Genomic DNA, 17,865 nt, shown 5'->3' on the forward strand with positions numbered 1-17,865 from the left:
TTGTTACATTGATTTGTTGGCACTCGAAGGAAGTAAAGCAGTGTGGCTCTGGAGAAGGGGGTCAACTGGAGAATCATTTAAGACAAAGACTTAGGACATGATGGCTCAGGGAAGTGGACTCAGACTCCTGGGGCCAGGGAGCCATTTAAGGGTACAAGAGACAGTGGGAATGGTTGATGGGGAGATGAGGCTGAGGGTGTTTTGGACATGAAGTGAAGTGTTGCAAGCTATTTAATTTTTTGAGTCTGGAGATTGGGGGCAGAACTTGAAGGCAGGGAATTAGGAAACACTAACTGAAAAAGAAGGTTAGGAGCTGAGGTTGTGGCTCAGAGGTAGAGAGCTCACCTAGCATGCATGAGGCACTGGATTTGATCCTCAACACCACATAAAAAGATATTCACCTACAAGTAAAACTAAATATTAAATAAAAAAAAAAAAGGTGGGGCATTGCAGGAGAATATTCAGGAACAGAAGAACTAAGGTAGGGCAACAGACACTAAAGATCAGGAAGAGGAAAGAGACTAAGGATGGACAGGACCCAGAGCAGAAAAGGGGAGAGCACTGGAGGCCAGAGCCCAAGACTTAGGGTGGAAGAACTTCCAGAAGGAAAGTGTGAACATGGGTAGGGGATGGGGAGAACACAGCCAGTCTTAAATCAGAGTTGTGACATGGGAGAAGTGTCTTATAGAAGAGGTTAGGAATTAGCCACAGAGAAAGTGGGGGCAGGTCTGGGTTGGGGACACTTGCCTAGAGCCTGTGTCCAGGTGATGGACAGGAATGGGCAGACTCAAACTTTAGCTTCTCTAGTATACTCAGAAATGGACATCCTATCCAAAACCAAAATTCTTCTTTAGCCTCACTTGTGGGCAAGTCTATGGTATCTCCCCAGACCTTAGTGTCCTTATCAGTAAAATGGGGTAACAGGAAAAACAACTGCCAATGATTGAGCATTTACTATGTACTAAGCCAATGACTCTCTCTCCAGGAATTGTGTCATTTAATCCTCAGAAGTCTCACCAGGCTGGCATTATGGTTATTCCATTTTACAGAAGAGAAAACTGAGGCAAATGAGAACAAGGTTAAGTCACTTGGTTAAGGTTACATAGCAAATGAATGCAGATGCTGAGATTTAACCCCAGAATTTGATTTCTGGGCCTTAACACTGTACCACTAACCACACAAGGTACTTTAGAGTTTACAGAGCACTCATATCACCTCACGGGATCATTGAGGGCGTAATGACATGACTCACACACCCAGAAAATGGCTGAGATTACCACATATGGTAGGTTCAATAATGACCCTCCTGAGGTGTCCATATCCTAAGCCCCAGAATCTGTGTGTTACTTCACATGGCAATTAGAATTTTGCAGATTGGTGAAATTCAGGATTTGGAGAAAGGGAGAGCATCCTGGACTGTCTGGGTGGACCCAAGTCATCACAAGGGGCCTTATAAGAGGGAGGCACAAAGTTCAGAGGAGGAGATGAAATGATGGAAGAAAGAGAGAGAGATTAGAGGATGCCATGCTGCTGAGCTGAAGAAGGGAAAAGCCACAAGCCAAGGAATACAGAAGCCTCTAGAAGCTGGAAAAGTCAAGAATACAGATTATCCCTGATAGCCTGTGGGAAGAACCAGCCCTGTGGACACCTTGACTTTAGCACAGTATGTCTACTTTTGGACATCTGACCTCCAGAACTGTAAGGTAATAAATTTGTGGCTTTAACCACTGTCTGTAGTAACTTGTTACAACAGCAATAGAAACAAATATGTCACATCACTGCATGCCTCGCTCCCCTGGCCACCTCTGGCTCCACTATTATTACAGGAAATACCCTTCTTTCTTTCTTCTTCTTTTTTTTTTTTTTTTTTTTTTGGTGCTGGGAATTGAACCCAGGGCCTTGTGAAAGGCAAGTACTCTTCCAACTGAGCTGTATCCCCAGCCCCACACCTTTATATTTTTAAATGGCTTGTTAAAAGTTCCAATTTGGTCCATTCTGAACCTTGGTCTGTTCCTTCATTAAAAATAAGGAGCTGGGGTTGCAGCTTAGTGGTACAGGGCTTGCCTTGCATGTGTAAGGCACTGGGTTGAATCCTCAGCACCACATAAAAATAAATAACTAAATAAAACAAAGATATTATCCATCTACAACTAAAAATAAAATTAAAAAAACAAAACAAAACAAAAAGGGCTGGGCACAGTGGCACATGCCTGTAATCCCAGCGGCTTGGGAGGCTGAGGCAGGAGGATTGCAAGTTCAAAGCCAGCCTCAGCAATAGCGAGGTATAAGCAACTGAGTGAGACCCTGTCTCTAAATAAAATACAAAATAGGGCTGGGGATGTGGCACAGTGGTCAGCGCCTCTGAGTTCAATTCCTGGTACCAAAAATAAAAATAAAAATAGGGCTAATACATCTGACCCTATCTCTCTTGCAGAAACAGAGGGACCTGATAGGATATGAAGTTTCCTAGAAACCACTGAGGCAGGGAAGGCCTAATTATTATTCCCATTGCTCAGATGAACAAACAAAGCCTCAGAGAATAGTAATAACCTGCCTAGACCCATAAGAATAATAAATTACAAAGCCAGGACTTGAGCCAAGGTTTCTCACACGCCACCTCCTTAAAGAAGCCCTCCTGGACAACTCCAAACCATTCACTTATTCATGAAGCAGTTACTATGACTACATTGTTCCCAGTGTTGAGCTAGACCAGGCTGGGGATCCAGTTCTGTCCTCAAGGTGCCCACAACCTGTGGACAAGACAGACACAAAGACCAATGAACCCAAAACAAGCCTAATAAATGTTGAAACAAAGGGAAGAAAGCCTGAGGGGTTGTGGGAACTCAAGGAAGGGGACACTGATGGAGCCTAGGGTGAGGGACGGCTTCTTGAAGGAGGTAGAGATTGAGCTGGGGATATGGAGGACTCAAGTAGAAGTGTAGCCAGGGGTACCAGGTGGAAGAAGGGCTCAAGAAAGGCAGGGAAGCACAGTGCTGCAGCCTCCTGAGGCCAAAAATAAGTTGGGTCATCCCAGGCCCCTACATCCATCTGGGTCTGTGTTCCCATGAATGACCTGGGAATCACGGACCTCACTGCTCAGAACTGTGACAATTCCTGAGCCCAGGGGAGGCCTGAGCAGGAAGAAGGGTCCTGGGATTCCCAGAGGAGGAAGGTGAAGGGGAGGGAAAGTCAGTGAAGGGAGACAGGGCAGGGTAAGGGAGTGTTGGAGCAGGGTCCTGGCTCAAGCCCCCACTGCACATCTGATCATGTGTGACCATAGGAAGGTCCTCTTGGAGCCTCAATGAGCCCATCTGAGGGATGGAGCATGAGACAAAACTGTCTCCAAAGACCCTCCCCAGCCCTGACGGGGAAATGACATGACACAAAATTACAAAAGGGTCTTTATTTGAAAAAAGCCAAAGGGGCCCCTGGGACAACAGGACAGGCAGGCCGGCTTCTCAGGGGTCAGGGGCATTTGGGCAGATGCGCTTGAGTGGGGGGGCGCCCTCCGAGTCCTCTGTGTCACCCTGGGCTGCCTCAGGGACAGGTGGCACTGGCTCAAAGACGGGGTAAGCTTCGGGGGCCTGGAGAGGAAGGGCGGACAGGCGTGAGCTCCACCCAAACCCAGGAGTACAGCCTCCTAGCCTCTGCCTTCTCCAAAGCCTCCACTCCACTCCCCTCCAGACCCAGGGCCAGGTGACTAAGATGCAGATTAAGAAGGACACCGAAAATAATGGCAACATTGGGGGAATTTGATCTTTCTAAAAAATGCATAAAGGTAGTCCTTTGAGAAAAATTAAGTTTATGAGGGACTTTTGTAAGCTAGTTTTAGCATTCATTTTGTGTGTGTGGTGCTGGGGATAGAACCCAGAGCCCCTGCATACTAAGCACACCCTCTACCACTGAGCTATACCCCCAGCCTAGGATTTTTTTTTTTTTTTTTTTATATACATGGAAAAGCACCATGATCATTTCAGGCTTTTAAGGGTCTTAAACCAGCCCTAATTCAGTCCTCAAGATTTCATCTACTTCTTTTTCAGTCCCAAGAACCCAGCCTCTAAGCCTTTAGCTGGGTCCTTGGGTCCACATCTCCCTCCAGGACATCAGGATGCAGCCACCCATCGCCCAGAGTTCCCATTCCCTCTAAGACCGGGGAGTCCAGCCGCTCTCACCTCAGCTTCCAGCAATTCTGGAACAGGCTCCTCCTTGGTCAGCATTGGGGGTTCATCAGTGCTGCCTGCAGGTGTGCCCCCGGGATCTAGAAGGTCAAGTGAACACACATCTCCTGAGCAGCCACTCTGTGCCAGTAGCACAGAGGGCAAAACAAACACAGACGGGCACCAACCACATAAGCCAGAGCTTCGGGAGCAGCAAGAGAGAGCCAGACCCCTGGCTGCCATCCAGGATGCAAAGAGGAAGGAAGATTTAGGTGGGACCTTGAAATGTGAGTATGGTTTTATTAGGTAGACAAACAGGGCGGGGTGGGGGGTGGGGTGTAGAACACAATTAACACAAATACTTTAATAAGCACAGATTCTGCAACTGAACTGCATAGGTTCAAATCCTGACCTTGAGCAAGCTACTTAAAAAGTTCTCAGGATCTCAGTTTACCCATCTGCTCATGGAGATAATGACAGTAATTACCACATGAGATTGTTGTGAGGATTAAATGAGATAATACAGGCAAGGCCCTTAGCATATTTGCCCAATAAATCTAGGTATAATTTCTTTATTTGCAGCACTGGGAATCAAATTCAGGGCCTCCTGCATGCTAGACAAGAGCTCTACCACTCAGTTACACCCCTAGTCTCATATAATTTTTATAGTAGCAAAGTACTTGGCACAATCTAGACCTAGCCCTTAGGTCCATGGGGTGGAGTTCTTGCCAGGGAACAATGAGGTCAGCAGGGAACAGTTCCTGAAGACCCCAAGTATCAAGCAGAGGCATCAAAGGCCATGGGGAACCTATGAAGGATGAGAAACAGGACAATAACTATGTCAAACTTGTGCTTCAGAAAATGTTGTTCTGGCAGCTGTGTGGAGACCGCTGGAGACCAGTGTGGAGGCTGGAGCAGGGATGGGTGAGATGGGTGAGATGAGATGGCCAGAGCTGGGCAGGACTGGCAAAGGAGGGGAAAATGAGAAGTGTTTTGACCAGAAAGGGGACTGACTATGTGGAAGACAAAGGTGCTGAGGAGCACTCAAGCTCAGGATGCTGGCTTAACGGTATGTGAGCATGGGCACCTTACTTAACTTCTCTGGGTCTCAGTCTCCTACTCTATGAACAGGGATCTTAACAGGATCATAAACCCTATATTATAGTGATGATTAAATGAGAAAAAAAAAAAAAAAACATGTGAAGTGCTTAGAAGGATGCCTGGCACACAGAAAGGATTCAATAAATATTAGTTGTTGTTAATCCTACAATTATTAATCATTCCTGTGATTATCACTATTATTTATTCACTCAATCTACTAAGCACCTATTACTGAACAAGAACAATATGGGCCCAACATTCAGGAAGCTGACATGAGATGGGAATAGGAAGAAAAACAATAAACAAAGAATTAAATGTGTACAAAAATCTCAGACAATGATTATCAACAAATCCTAAAAAACAAGAGAGGAAGAGGGCAGCTAGAGGTAGTTTCTGCAGGGGTGAAAGGAGGCCCCCTCAGGAGGCAGCAGGGGTAGGGGGGAGAGGTATAGGGTTAAGCTGGTAGGCTCAACTTTGGAGAAAACAGGACTCAGAGGAGAGGCTCCTTGGAGGCAAACTGTCCTACCTCTCTCTTGGCCTAGTCGTGGGGGTTGAGTTTCCTCTGTGACCCCTTCTGCAGGTCCAGCAGGTGAAACAGGGCGGCTAGGCTGAGGGGTGCCACCAGGGCTGGGCTCGGTGCCCTTTTGGAGGGAACCTTCAGAATGGAAACTCTGGTTGCTGTTCTCATCTGTAGGAGCAACAGCCAAGAAGGTTGTCATGAGGCCTCCAGTATCCTCCTTCAATCCCCACAGTCTCCCCAAACTCCATGATCCTTACATACCATTGAGATCCAGCAGGATGAGAGGGCCACCTGCACGGGGACTGGCTCCCCTACCCCTGCGGTCCCGGCCACGGGATCTTTCTGCCCCTCCACCAGCCCGCCTTCGCTCCTAAGGATTACAGAGATAAGGTCAGAGCCAGCTTTCTAGTTAGTTCTTGCAAAGTCCCCCCCTGTAGAAATAAGGAAACTAAGGCATAGAGAAAGCAAAAGTCCCTGCCTGATGTGGCAGATAATGCGTATATTGGGTTACATCTTGATCTTGGGTGTCTGGAGCAGGAAAAAAGGGAAAAGGGGGAGGAGTTGCTGATAACCGTTAACATCTGTCTGGGCTGCTACACTGGAGGTCTCAGAGTGGGGACTGAAGGTGGAGGCCAAGGGGGGAGGGGCTTGCTTGAGGTTGCACAGATGCAGGGCCTGGTGGGGGGGGCTTGCTCACCTCCTCTTGGGGGTCCACCACTGGCACCCACTTGAAGATACGAAGGGAAGTGTCGCCCACAGTCACCCAGCGCTTCTCCCTGTGGAGGACAGGGAGCTGGGTCAGAGAGGTATGAGGGGAGAGCCACCCCTCTAGAGCTGGGGTAGCTGCAGACGTTTGGGAGATGCACTAGGGTAGGGGCAGTTTCGCTAATGGAGTACAGTTAAAGGGAGAAAGGCAGCCCTGCAAACCCCAGGGCACAGATGGGAGTGATTCCAGACGGTATGACTAGGGGGCGTGGCTCTTGCAGACCCCTGGGGCACACATGGTGGTCGGGGGCTGGCTGGGAACCCTGGCTATGAAGATTGCGCAGCATACTTACAGGAGGAGTGTCAAAGCTTTAGGGGGCGGGACATAGAAGAGGGCTCCCACTCCAGGAGGGCACGGCTGGGGATCACGCTTTGTAGACCCCCGGGAATAGCCAGGGAAAGAAGGACAGAGCCCAGTCGATCCAGCGCACGGCGGGTGGGCGAGGGATCCTAACGCCAGGGGCCACGGCTGGCGAGGGGGGGTGGTACCCCATGTCCCGTCCCTGGCACCGAGGCAGGACTCACCATCTCCGGACCTTCTCGATGGTCGCCATCACCTTCTTGATGTCATCCTTGGCCCGGCTCCGGGTCTCGGCCCGTACGGTGCGGCCGGCCATGCTGCCGGGGCTGGGGCCGGGGCCGAGCCCGCGGCGGGGCCGCCTGCCGTCCGGCGGGCTCAGGCTCGGCGCCACGCCGGGGCGCCGCTCTCTCGGCCTGCGGTCCCTCCGGGAGTTGGCCGCGCCCTCCCCCGCTCCTCAACGCCTCCGCGAGTCCCCGCCCCGCTTCCTGCTGCCGCGCCCCGCCCCGGCCCGTCCCCGGAGCGGCCGGGCGGCGCGGGCGGCCAGAGCCCAGGCCTGGAAGCGGGGCCGGCCCCGCCCCGCCCCGGGCCCGCCCCCTCGGGGCGCCGGGACTCGCAGCGCCCCCTGCCCGCGGCCCAGAGGGAGAGTCTGGGGGCAGCTGGGTGACTAGACGCGCGCAGCAGGGCCTAGCGGTGCGTTCAGACCACGTGGGTGCCGGGGTGCACTAGAGGGTCTGTGTCCTGATGTGCGTCCGCAGCGGGTGGGCGTCCCTGAAATGCTGGGTGTTGTGTTTGCGCGCGCGCGTGTGCTTGCTTCCGTTCTCACCAGCCTGAGTCTACACTGTTCAACTTACTCGCTCATCCATTCATTCAACAGTCTGTTAACTGAGTGCCAAGTGTATGTCAGAAACTGCAAATACGAGTGGGTCTTCCCCAACGAGAATGGCCAAAGTGAAAAAGACATACCATTCCAAGTTTAGGCAAAAAGTAGAGCAATTGGATGTCCCTTATATTTCTACAGGAGTGTAAATTAGGAGAGACTCTGAAAAACTGGCATTTTTCATGCCAACCCACAAGGATAATTGGAATGGATTACAACCTATTCACACCATAGACTTAGACACAGCAAGCAGAATGACCAGTGTCCTGCTACACCCAACAACCTAGAAGAGTCTCATGGACAAATCTTGAGTAAAAAAAGCGAGATCCAATGGTAACCATTAGATGATTCTATATATGAAGATCAAAAACAGACAAACTTACGGTGTGAGAAGTCAGGATTGTGGTCATTCTTCAGACAGGGAGAGGGTAAGAGTGGGGCTTCTGGGAAGTGGCTGTGTTCTATTTCTTAATCTGGTACTGATTGATATTCCTGGGGCATATTTACTCTCTGAAAAGTCATTAAACTATATATTTATTATGTGTGCACTTTTTCATATGTTTATTACAGTTCAGTTAAAAGTTTACTTAAAAATATGAATATGTCTCAATTAATTTTATTTGAGGATGCTCAGTCAGTAGATATGATAAAGTCTCAACCTGTGTTGCTGTGCTTTAGGATTTGTATTTCAAAGATTTGTCTGTGAGTTTTGGTGTGATCATGTTCAGAGGGGTTAAAGGATTAGGAGGGTGGTTATGACAGCATTTCTGGAACTGAACTATAGATAGATAGATAGTGATAGATACATATATATCTTATGTATCTTATATCTTACATCTTACATATTAGATACATATATATCTTAATCCCATGTTGTAGATACATATATATACACATACGTGTAATATGTACATTACACATGCATATACATGTATCTTATACACATATTTCATGTGTGTATGTACAGTGCTTGGAAGACAGTAAATATCCAGTAAATGTTAACTGTTGATTAGTGTGTGATTGTGACCCCTGACAACAGTCTGGCTCCTACCCCTGCTATACCCTCCTTTATTTTGGCAATTGTCTGCTCATGGTAATATCCTCCGGTGTCAGGTAAGGAGCGGGTGAGTTGGGAGAAAGGGCATGCTGGCCTCCTTCTCAGTCCCTTGGCTCACAAACTCTGTTACTGCTTGTTTATGATCTCCTCCATCAGACTGTGAACTCAAGGGGCCAGAGACCAAATATGGATCCTCTCTAACTCAGAGGCCAGGATAGAGTAGATGCTTGGGAATCAGCTGTGGGGATAAGTGTGTATAATCATTTCAGTGTGTACACCACACTAATGAGGTTGTTGTTTGAGCTTGACCTCCTGTACAGGTCTCTGAAACCTGTTCTCTGAGCATGCGCATTTGAATACCTTAACTCTCCAGGAGATGCATGTACACTTGGAGGGGGGCTGTTGGTTAGTGAGCCTGGTAAGGTGAGGCGTGGTGGTGTCTTGTTTCCCTCCTGGCAGATATGAGGAGAATGGAAGGCATCTAAGATTGGCCAGGAGGTGTATGTTTGGAAAGGTGCTTCTCAAGCCGGCGGCCCCCACCGCTGCCTCTTTAGCACCTAGCCCCAGTCAAGAGGGAGGGCCTGCACATTCCTGTTAGCCCGCGGCTTCCCTCTCCTGTCCTTGAAGCTTTAATCCCAAATCAACCCTTGCGTCCCTCCCCGCTTCAGGTGGGAACCAGAGCCTCCTCTTCCAGAGACAAGGCTGTCTCCCAGGGCTTGAGACCCCCAGCCTTAAGGTAATGTCCACAGGTCAGACTACCTGCATCCCTGGCGGGGCCCCTTCCCTGACCAGGCGGCACAGGCTAGTTGCTGAGCTCAGGGCCAAGGAATCTTGCCTAGAAGGGCTGGTGGGGCGGGGGGAATGTTTGGGGTCTGGACTATGATTGGCTGCGCCCGAGCCACGCCCCTACCCCTTTCCCCTTCTCCCCCCTCGGAAGGGGGGCGTGGAGGGAACCGGGATCAGCCAGGGGCCAGCATGAGCCAGAGGGAGGGAAGTCTGGGTAAGGGGCTGAGGGGCCAGACGCTGGGTCACCGAAGGGAGTAGGAATCAGAAGGGCTGGCAGCTGGGGTCTGGGTCTTCACCACCCCTGGGTCCGGGAGGGGAGCGGCCTGGGCGGGGGAAAGCAGGCTCCGGTGTCAGGTAACGAGCGGGTGAGTTGGGAGAAAGGGCAGGCGCAAGGGTTTAGAGGAGGCCTGGGGCTGAGTCCTCCAGGGTGTGGGCTCAGGGCTTAGATCACCGGTCTCACCGGTGAGTACAGCACATTGAGGGAGGGCTGGGGTCGGGGATGGGTCAGGCGCCAAGGTCCTCTCTGATTATTGGGAAAGAATCAGAGCTGGGGAGCCGGAGGGAGAAGTAGAATTAGGGAAGTAATTTTTCGAGCCACAGGAACTAGTGAGTGACAACCGGACTCGAAAGTCAAAGCTGCTGAGGATAGGGACTGGTTGTGGGAAACTCAGGCGGGGGCGGGGCGGGAGTTGCCGGGCCTGGACTACACTCCCCAGCATGCACTGTGCGTCTCGGGACTCGTAGTCCTTCTGGGCGCCACACTCTGGCTTGTGTCTGGGAAATTCAGGCGATGCTGCCCTGCCCAGTAGGGGCATGAGAGAGGGAATGGGACATGGTCTCCCTATCTGTAAAATGGGCCTTAAAGTCACATTCCAATTTGAGGTTCTGTGCTTCAGGGATGTTGAATTCCACCAACAGTCACAGGGCATGTGTAAGGCCCTATTCTCAGAAGCATCCCAGGCTAAGGTAGATATACACAGGTTGGAGAGCTACCTTGGAATTATGAACAAATGGCCTGAAGTCAAAGGGAGCAGTTCATTTAAGGATTCTGGATTCTGCAAAGAGGAGGCAGAATTTAAAGTTGGTTTTAATGGGATTTCAATAGTGATTTGGGGACAGGGGACACATTTCATGTAGAGCAACTATTTGATAAAAGTCTAGTGCCCCATTTTTCCTCACTTGGAGTGGGACAGATCTTTCCTGGCCTGAATGCTGGAGCATTCAGAGTAGAGTTTCTGGGTTCAGGAGAGAAGAGTGGCTGGGTGGTCAAGGAGCAGGAGCTTGGGCTGCCCTCATTCCTCCCTCCCTTTCCCACCAGAAGACCCCCAGGCTGACGATTCCATCTCACTCCTTCCCCACTTGGAGGCCAAGATCCGTCAGACGCACAGCCTTGCCCGCCTCCTCACCAAATATGCAGAGCAGCTGCTCCAGGAATATGTGAGTGGGAAAGGGGCTGGGGGTGCCTTGGGCCTGGGAAACAGGGAAGCACAGGTCACAGAGGTCCTCTATCACCTATTTTCTCAACCTCATTCCCAGCTGTGGAAAACAAACCTCCTGAGAGAGACAGAAACTACTCCTGGCCACAGAGCAAATGGAGGAGGCAAATGACCTCTGCCTCAGATTGGAGCCTCCCCTCCTTTGTTGTAGGGACAGATGAGGCAAGGCACTGAAGTAAGATAGCAGGAAACAGTTTTATTTGGCTGCAGCCAGGTTCAGAGGGCACATAGCTTTTGCCTGAATCGCGAGTTCAAGTAGTTTCAGAATTTTATACCCAGCATGTAAGAGGAGGTGCTCAGAAGTTTACATAAAAGCAGGTTTTGTTTTTTTTTCCCACTGTTTTGGGCAAGTTAACCCTTTAAGGACAACACCTGAGAAGAGGAGAACTTCTCCCCATTCTTTCCTCTCCCTGCCAGCTGTTTCCATGGAGCCCAATTGGTAACTTTTCTTATCTTAGAAATGTAGACATCTTTGTGAAGCTGCAGCCCAAGGTCAAAGACCTTGTTAAATGATTTTTTTTTTTTAAATCACATTTTGTATTTGCAAACACTTTTACAAACTACTATACTGGATATATGTTTGTGAAAAACAAGTAAAAGGGCGTTCAGCACCTGGAATGCTGATTTTTTTCCAGCCAGTGGCCAAGTAAAATAGAGCAACAGGAAAATAGGAAGTTTAACTACATTGAACTTTTTTGTAAAGACTCTTGTTTATAGTCTTAAAATCAATGATGGTGAAGATTTCTGGAGAAACTTAACTAAGATTTTTTTTGTGGAGGAGGGGGTGCCACTACACCTTGGTGCCTGAAGTCAAAGCCTGAGACAGTAAAGGGTACTCTAGGAGTCAGGAAACCTACATTCTAAGCTCTGTGTGATCCTGTCACCTTTATCTTCATGGGCCATAAAAGGAGGCACTAAATAAAGATGGACTGTGAAGTCCTCTACCTAGAATATTCAAAGGGACCAAGAGGGAGCTGATACAGAGAAGACAGAGCTATCAACACCTTTGGTTGGCCTGAAGGAAAGAAGATAATCCCACTTTAGTGTAGTGAAAATAGGCTGTAGTATTTTTCTTTCTTTTTTTTTTTTTTTTTTTTTTTTTTTTGTTTTTTTGGTGCTGGGGATTGAACCTAGGGCCTTGTGCTTGCAAGACAAGTACTCTACCAACTGAGCTATATCCCCTAGCCCCTAGTATTTTTTTTTTAACCTTTATGTTATTTATTTATTTTTTATGTGGTGCTGAGGCTTGAACCCAGTGCCTCACGTGTACTAGGCAAGTACTTACTTTACCACTCAGCTACAACCCCAGGCCCAGGGCTGTAGTTTTGAATCATACAAACAACAGGCCTACCCACTTGTGACCTTGGGCAGTAATGATAACATTAAAATAATAATGAAACAAGTAAGACAGTGGGTAGTGGAATAATAGAATTAGCTTTGTAGTCCTACCAACTGTGATTCAAATTCCAGCTCTGCCACTTCCTAGGTGGGTTACAGAGCTAGTCACTATTTTCAGCTTAACTCTCTTATTTACAAAGCCATTATTATTATTATCATCATCACACCCATATTGGGAAGATAATGTTTTTAAGCAGCAAACAAAGCTTGAATGAGAGGCAAGATGTTTGCAAAAGAGGAATGTTTGCATTTGAGAAGTTGTAAATCACCTTTATCTTTGTTCATTCATATGAAAATTGTTCATTGAATACCTGCAGGTACAGAGGTTGGGAGGATGGGAGAAGAGAGTGAAATCCACTGAGTACCTCTAATTTTTGAGAGAACCACGGTAGAAAGACAGGACAGGGGAGCTGGGCCTAGTTGTGCAACTTGAGAGACGAAGGCAGGAGGATCCCAAGATTGAGACCAGCCTCACAAGTTAGCAAAACTGTCTTAAAATAAAAAGGGCTGCAGTTGCAGCTCAGTGATAGAGTACTTGCCTAGCATGCAGGAAGCCCTAGCTTCAATGTGGTGAGGGAGATGAGGAAGGTTAGGACAGAGAGCTGTTCCCCCATATTATGAATGAGAAAACTGAGGCTCAGAGAAGGGAAACTGTTGCCCAAAAAGGCACAGCAGAGACAAGATTTGAACCCTGATCTTTTAAGGTAATATTAATGAAACATCTAACATTTACTGAACCCTTCCTGGAGGCCAGGCCTTGTCTTTAGCACTTTATATGCTCATAACTACCTTATGAAGTTGATATTATTACTGGTTCCATATTAGAGGCAGAAAACAAAGGCCCTGGTGTAAACCCTTCCTTTTTTTGTTTGTTTTGTTTCAAACACAACGGCCCCATTAGGAGGGAATTATTTGCAGGATGAGGAAACAGACGTCCTAGGAGAAGGTCGAGGTCTCCGCTAGGACTCGAGGAACCCCCGGCGCTGGCCACAGCACCCCGCCCCCCCCCGACGGGTCCCCTCCACCCTGCCCGCCCCGCGCTGACCGCTGACCGCGCCCGTGTTTCCGCAGGTGCAGCACCAGGGAGATCCCTTCGGGCTGCCGGGCTTCTCGCCGCCGCGGCTGCCAGTTGCCGGCCTGAGCGCCCCGGCCCCGGGCCACGCGGGACTGCCGTTGCCCGAGCGGCTGCGGCTGGACGCGGCGGCGCTGGCCGCGCTGCCCCCGCTGCTCGACGTCGTGCGCCGCCACCAGGCCGAGCTGAACCCGCGCGTGCCGCGCCTGCTGCGGCGCCTAGAGGACGCTGCGCGCCAGGCTCGAGCCTTGGGCGCCGCCGTGGAGACCGTGCTAGCTGCGCTGGGCTCCACCGCCCGCGGTCCCTGGCCGGAGCCCTCCGCTACTAACGCCGCGGCTGCAGCCACCGCCGCCACCACCACCACCACCACCAGCGCTGCAGGGGTCTTCCCGGCCAAGATGCTGGGGCTCCGGGTGTGCGGCCTCTACAGCGAGTGGGTGAGCCGCACCGAGGGCGACCTGAGCCAGCTGGTGCCCGAGGGGCCCGCGTGAGCGCGCGCACGGGGGCGACTTCGCGTTGTCGCCTCCTCTCCATCAGGTTCCTTCTCCATGTTTGTCTTCACTTCTGTCTCTCCCCGTGTCTGTCAGTGTCTCTGCGAACTGTCCCCTTGCTCTGACTCTGTACCTCTTCTCTTTCTGGTCCTCCTTGTCTGCCCAAGGAACTTTGCTGTGTCCCCCATTTTCTCGCTTCCCCTCTCTTTTTCTCCATCCTTGGGCCTGCCTCAGTCTCTTTAGGTCTCCCCTTTACCCATCTCTGGGGATCTCTGGGTCTGTTTTCCATCTCCCTGTGGCCCCACGTGATCATGTGTACATCTGAGCCTCATCTCAAGGAGGCCACACCTTGTCGCTCTCCCTCAGTTTTGTCCTTTCTTGACCAGGAATGTGCCTGTTGGTCCTGTGGTGGGTAGGCTACTGCAAACAAATTTCAGACACCCTCCCCCAGGGTCATCCCAACTGCTGCCCTCATTGTCCCCACCCCATCCCTCTGGGCCCTTCCCCTTCTCCCTTCACTTTGCCCTGCCCTGTGCAGGGATAGTACAACCCTCACCTCTCAAGCCAGGTCTGTGAAGAGGAAAAAAAAAAAAAACCTCACATAATGCCTTAAAAGAGTTTTATTTGAGAATAAATTATTTTTTTTGTAAATAAAAAGTTAAAAAATAAAACTAAAGTTACCTGTATATACAGTTGTTGAAAATGGAGAGACAACTTTGAGAAGAATAGGGTCCTTGGGGTACAAACTGATCCCCCACACATACCCCAAAGGCACAGTCTGCATAGGAGATTCACAAAAACCCCAGGACAGGGATACCACCTGTCAGCCCAAAACAGGAAGTGAAAGTGCCCTGAGCAGGAAACAGATGTGATGTGACATGAGTCCTTAGTTTTTCCAGAATTCTACTTCCATTGATCAGGAAGTGAAACCCATTTGGAGATAAAGTGGAACAATGGCCCAGACAGGCAAATCAGGAGAGGAAATGAACTCCAGCAAGAAGAGAGAGCTATCTCAGAAAGGTCATATTGTCACACAGAAATGGAGGTAGACAGAGACAGGAAGACAATCCCTGAACTTCCTCCAATTATAGAAAGGAGAAAGTCTCAAGGAGAGCCCAGGAAGGAGACCAACTGTCCTCTCCCTAGAGTAGGAGGTAAAGCCTCTTCAAGGGGCTCTTCTTTCCAACTAAGAAGTAGGAAAACAAGTACCACTGGATTGGAATCCATGAAATAGGACCTATGGAGACCCAACTAGTTCTGGAAGGGAGGTCATAGGCAATAAGGAATGGAGGCCTGGTATCCAGATAATATTCTCCAAAACATGGCACACAAACCCTGGTCTCTAGAGAAGTTGTAGCTCCTTCTCTATCCCAAAAGCAAGGCAAAAAAGAGTCCATTGTGAAAGAGGAAGTGTTGCAGCCTCTGACAGGAAGCCCCACTCCTCTATGCTGGGTATTTGGCTTTGAGTAGAGCCAAGTCCCTCACAGCTCGATCTGTCCAGTGGCCATATTCCCGGGTCACTACATAGCCTCGACATTTTCTCTCAAAGGCTGAGGCCCCAAAGGTAACAAGCCCCAGAGTGTCCTCTTCTGGGGGAATAGGCAGCCCCAGGGCAGTCATGATGGCAGCCATATTGCCCAACAGGCCTTGGGCCCTGAGTCTTGCAGCTCCAAGTTGGGCCAGGAGGATGGGACTGCCAGGATTTAGGTCACTCTGGTCGTCTCCCACGAGCTGCAGGTGCTGGGTCAAGGCCAGGAAGGCTCCCTGGGCACGGTTCAATCTCTCCCCATCATCCAGGGCATGCCAGGTCTTGAAGGGGACAGCAGCAGAAGGCAGGCTGCTGAGCTGCAGCTCAGGGGCTGAGAAGCCAGGGTCACTAAAGGGGCTGCCCTGGTGCTGGAGCTGTATGCGGGACAGAGAGAGACAGAGGTAAGGGGACCAAAGGGATGTATGGTGCTGACTCCACATCTGCACTCTGAGACTGGCATCTTCCCAGGAGAATCCACCATTCACCACCCTTCAGGGAGCTGGTAGGATGTCCTAATACAGATCGAGAGCCTTTTTAGGTTCCAATTGGTCATCTTCCATGTACTATCTATATGACATCAAATCACAAGCTTCTGTAACTCCCATGTAACAATGTTATGTGAAGATGATGGAAAATTTATATATGTATATGCATACATATATAGATATATAAACAGCACCTGAGATACAATAAAGGAATTAAAAAGTCATCATTAACCAATAATATATAGATATTAATGAACTCTGTGACTATTTTTTAAAAATATGTTCAATCTAAGTATATTACTGACAATGTAGTTACGGTTTAATCTTTTTATTTATGGTATTTAATTGCTTATGTTTGTTAATTTTATTATGATCACTAATAAATAATTGTTAATGTTGTTTAATGTAGTTGAGAGTTTTCTCCATCAAAGTTCTGACCCCCCACAAAACAAGACCCACAGAATCTTAATGCATACTGATAGAGCTCCTAATTGACATATAACTTAGTTCCACATCTTCATTGTATAGATGGAGAAACTGAGTCTCAAGATGCCCAAGACTGTCCAGGGAATAGAGACACATATGGTACTAGAACCTAAATTGTGGAATTCATAAGAGCCTGGAAGAATTGTAAACTCCAGGACTCACCAGAGCCAGGCATGTCGTGTAATTTTGGGGAAAAAAGCAGGAGTAAGATGGAGGATGGAAGTTTTGGTCTACAGGATCCCTGCGTTTTAGGCGGCCACTTTTGTCTGACAACACATGGTCAGAACCAGCAAGCAGGCTGCCAATTTTGTTTCTATATGGTGGGGTGGGGGTAAGGGGTGGAGGGTTGTGGTATGGAATTCCATAGACCTGGTTTTGGATCCTGGCACTACCAGTTTTTAGCTCTGTGCCCTTGGGCAAATTATTTATCCCCTCTAGGACTCAGTTTGCTCATCTGTAAAATGCATTCTAATTCCACCAGTCAGGATGGCTTGAGGAATTGATGGCATAGAGCCCAAGTGAGCACATGGCATGAGGTGGTTATGGAAATCACCCTGATTATGTAAATCCTTCCTTCTAAGTGCTTCCTTTGACTGTGTAACAATCCTGAAAGGTCACCAAAGGTGGTATTACCATCCCATTTTGCAGATGAGGAAGCTGAGACCAAGAGAGGAAGGATCGCTTGCTCAAGCTCACCCAGCCATCTGTGACAACGCTTGAGTATGTCTCTAGTTAACAGGGCCCCTGTGCCCTTGGACCCACTGAAGAGAATACTCCTGAGCTTGCTCTGCTTCCCCTACCCAGGGTAGTATCCCTCTCCCCTCATCCCCTGCTTGTGCCCGGTATCACTCACATAGGTCTGCAGCAGTGTTGATGTATTCTTCTGCATGTAGAGGGCCAGGCTATAGGCTTGACTGATGGGCTCAGCTGGGGAGATGGGGGCTGCGGGACTGAGGGGTGGCAATAGTAGGCTCAGTAGACAGAGCGGGGCTGGCAGAGGAAATCAGAGGTCAGCACCAAATCCCTGACCCTGCCTACAAATTCATTTATTCATCCTAAAACTTCTTCAACAGAACCCTCAGTGACTGTCATATCCTGTGAAATTAGGGCTTGCAGAATTGCCCTATAGGTAGATTATTTCCAGCTAAGAACTCCACTTGAACTTCCCTTGAACTCCAAAACCCATATATTCAACTTCCTACTTGACATTTTCCCTGGATATTAGTAAGCAACTTAAACTCAGAATACCCAATACTCAATTCTAGATTTATCTCCCTCCAGCATTCTTCCAGTTGCTCAGGCCCAAATTGTGGGGTCCTCTTTAAGACCTCATTTTTTCTTACTC

At 49.1% G+C, this 17,865-nt stretch overlaps 3 protein-coding genes across 5 annotated transcripts in view; 1 reads left to right on the forward strand and 2 right to left on the reverse strand.

The window, feature by feature from the left end:
- Window positions 1-7,280, reverse strand: part of Bcl7c (BAF chromatin remodeling complex subunit BCL7C) — a 41,408-nt gene extending 34,128 nt beyond the window's left edge. Inside the window, exons 1-6 of one of the 2 annotated variants that reach the window (XM_046454704.2) lie at window positions 7,069-7,258; window positions 6,476-6,554; window positions 6,040-6,148; window positions 5,785-5,946; window positions 4,173-4,258; window positions 3,389-3,584 (exon numbers count right to left, since the gene is read on the reverse strand). In XM_046454704.2, coding sequence (XP_046310660.1) covers window positions 3,459-3,584; window positions 4,173-4,258; window positions 5,785-5,946; window positions 6,040-6,148; window positions 6,476-6,554; window positions 7,069-7,160 — 654 coding nt within the window. In that variant the 5' untranslated portion in view covers window positions 7,161-7,258 and the 3' untranslated portion in view covers window positions 3,389-3,458. Of the gene's footprint in view, window positions 1-3,388; window positions 3,585-4,172; window positions 4,259-5,784; window positions 5,947-6,039; window positions 6,149-6,475; window positions 6,555-7,068 lie in introns of those variants that run through there. The other variant, XM_058582663.1, reaches the window with a different exon arrangement.
- A 2,422-nt stretch (window positions 7,281-9,702) lies between these two features.
- On the forward strand, window positions 9,703-16,442 carry Ctf1 (cardiotrophin 1). 2 transcript variants are annotated; one of them, XM_046454710.1, is made up of 3 exons: window positions 9,703-9,778; window positions 10,883-11,001; window positions 13,530-16,442. In XM_046454710.1, the coding sequence occupies exons 1-3, from the start codon at window positions 9,754-9,756 to the stop codon at window positions 14,019-14,021; spliced, it is 636 nt and encodes a 211-aa protein (XP_046310666.1). In that variant the 5' UTR covers window positions 9,703-9,753; the 3' UTR covers window positions 14,022-16,442. The 2 variants fall into 2 exon arrangements, with proteins under 2 accessions (XP_046310666.1, XP_046310667.1); XM_046454711.2 differs by having other exon boundaries at window positions 10,886-11,001.
- On the reverse strand, window positions 15,465-15,989 carry LOC124099352 (cardiotrophin-2). Its single transcript, XM_046454376.2, has one exon. It carries the CDS (start codon window positions 15,987-15,989, stop codon window positions 15,465-15,467), a length of 525 nt encoding a protein of 174 aa, XP_046310332.2.
- Window positions 16,443-17,865: the final 1,423 nt, after the last annotated feature.

This window comes from Marmota monax, unplaced genomic scaffold (genome assembly GCF_021218885.2).
Source record: "Marmota monax isolate L192 unplaced genomic scaffold, Marmota_monax_Labrador192_F-V1.1 WCK01_AAM20220418_F8-fsc00086, whole genome shotgun sequence".
In the NCBI taxonomy this organism is placed as follows: Eukaryota; Metazoa; Chordata; class Mammalia; order Rodentia; family Sciuridae; genus Marmota; species Marmota monax.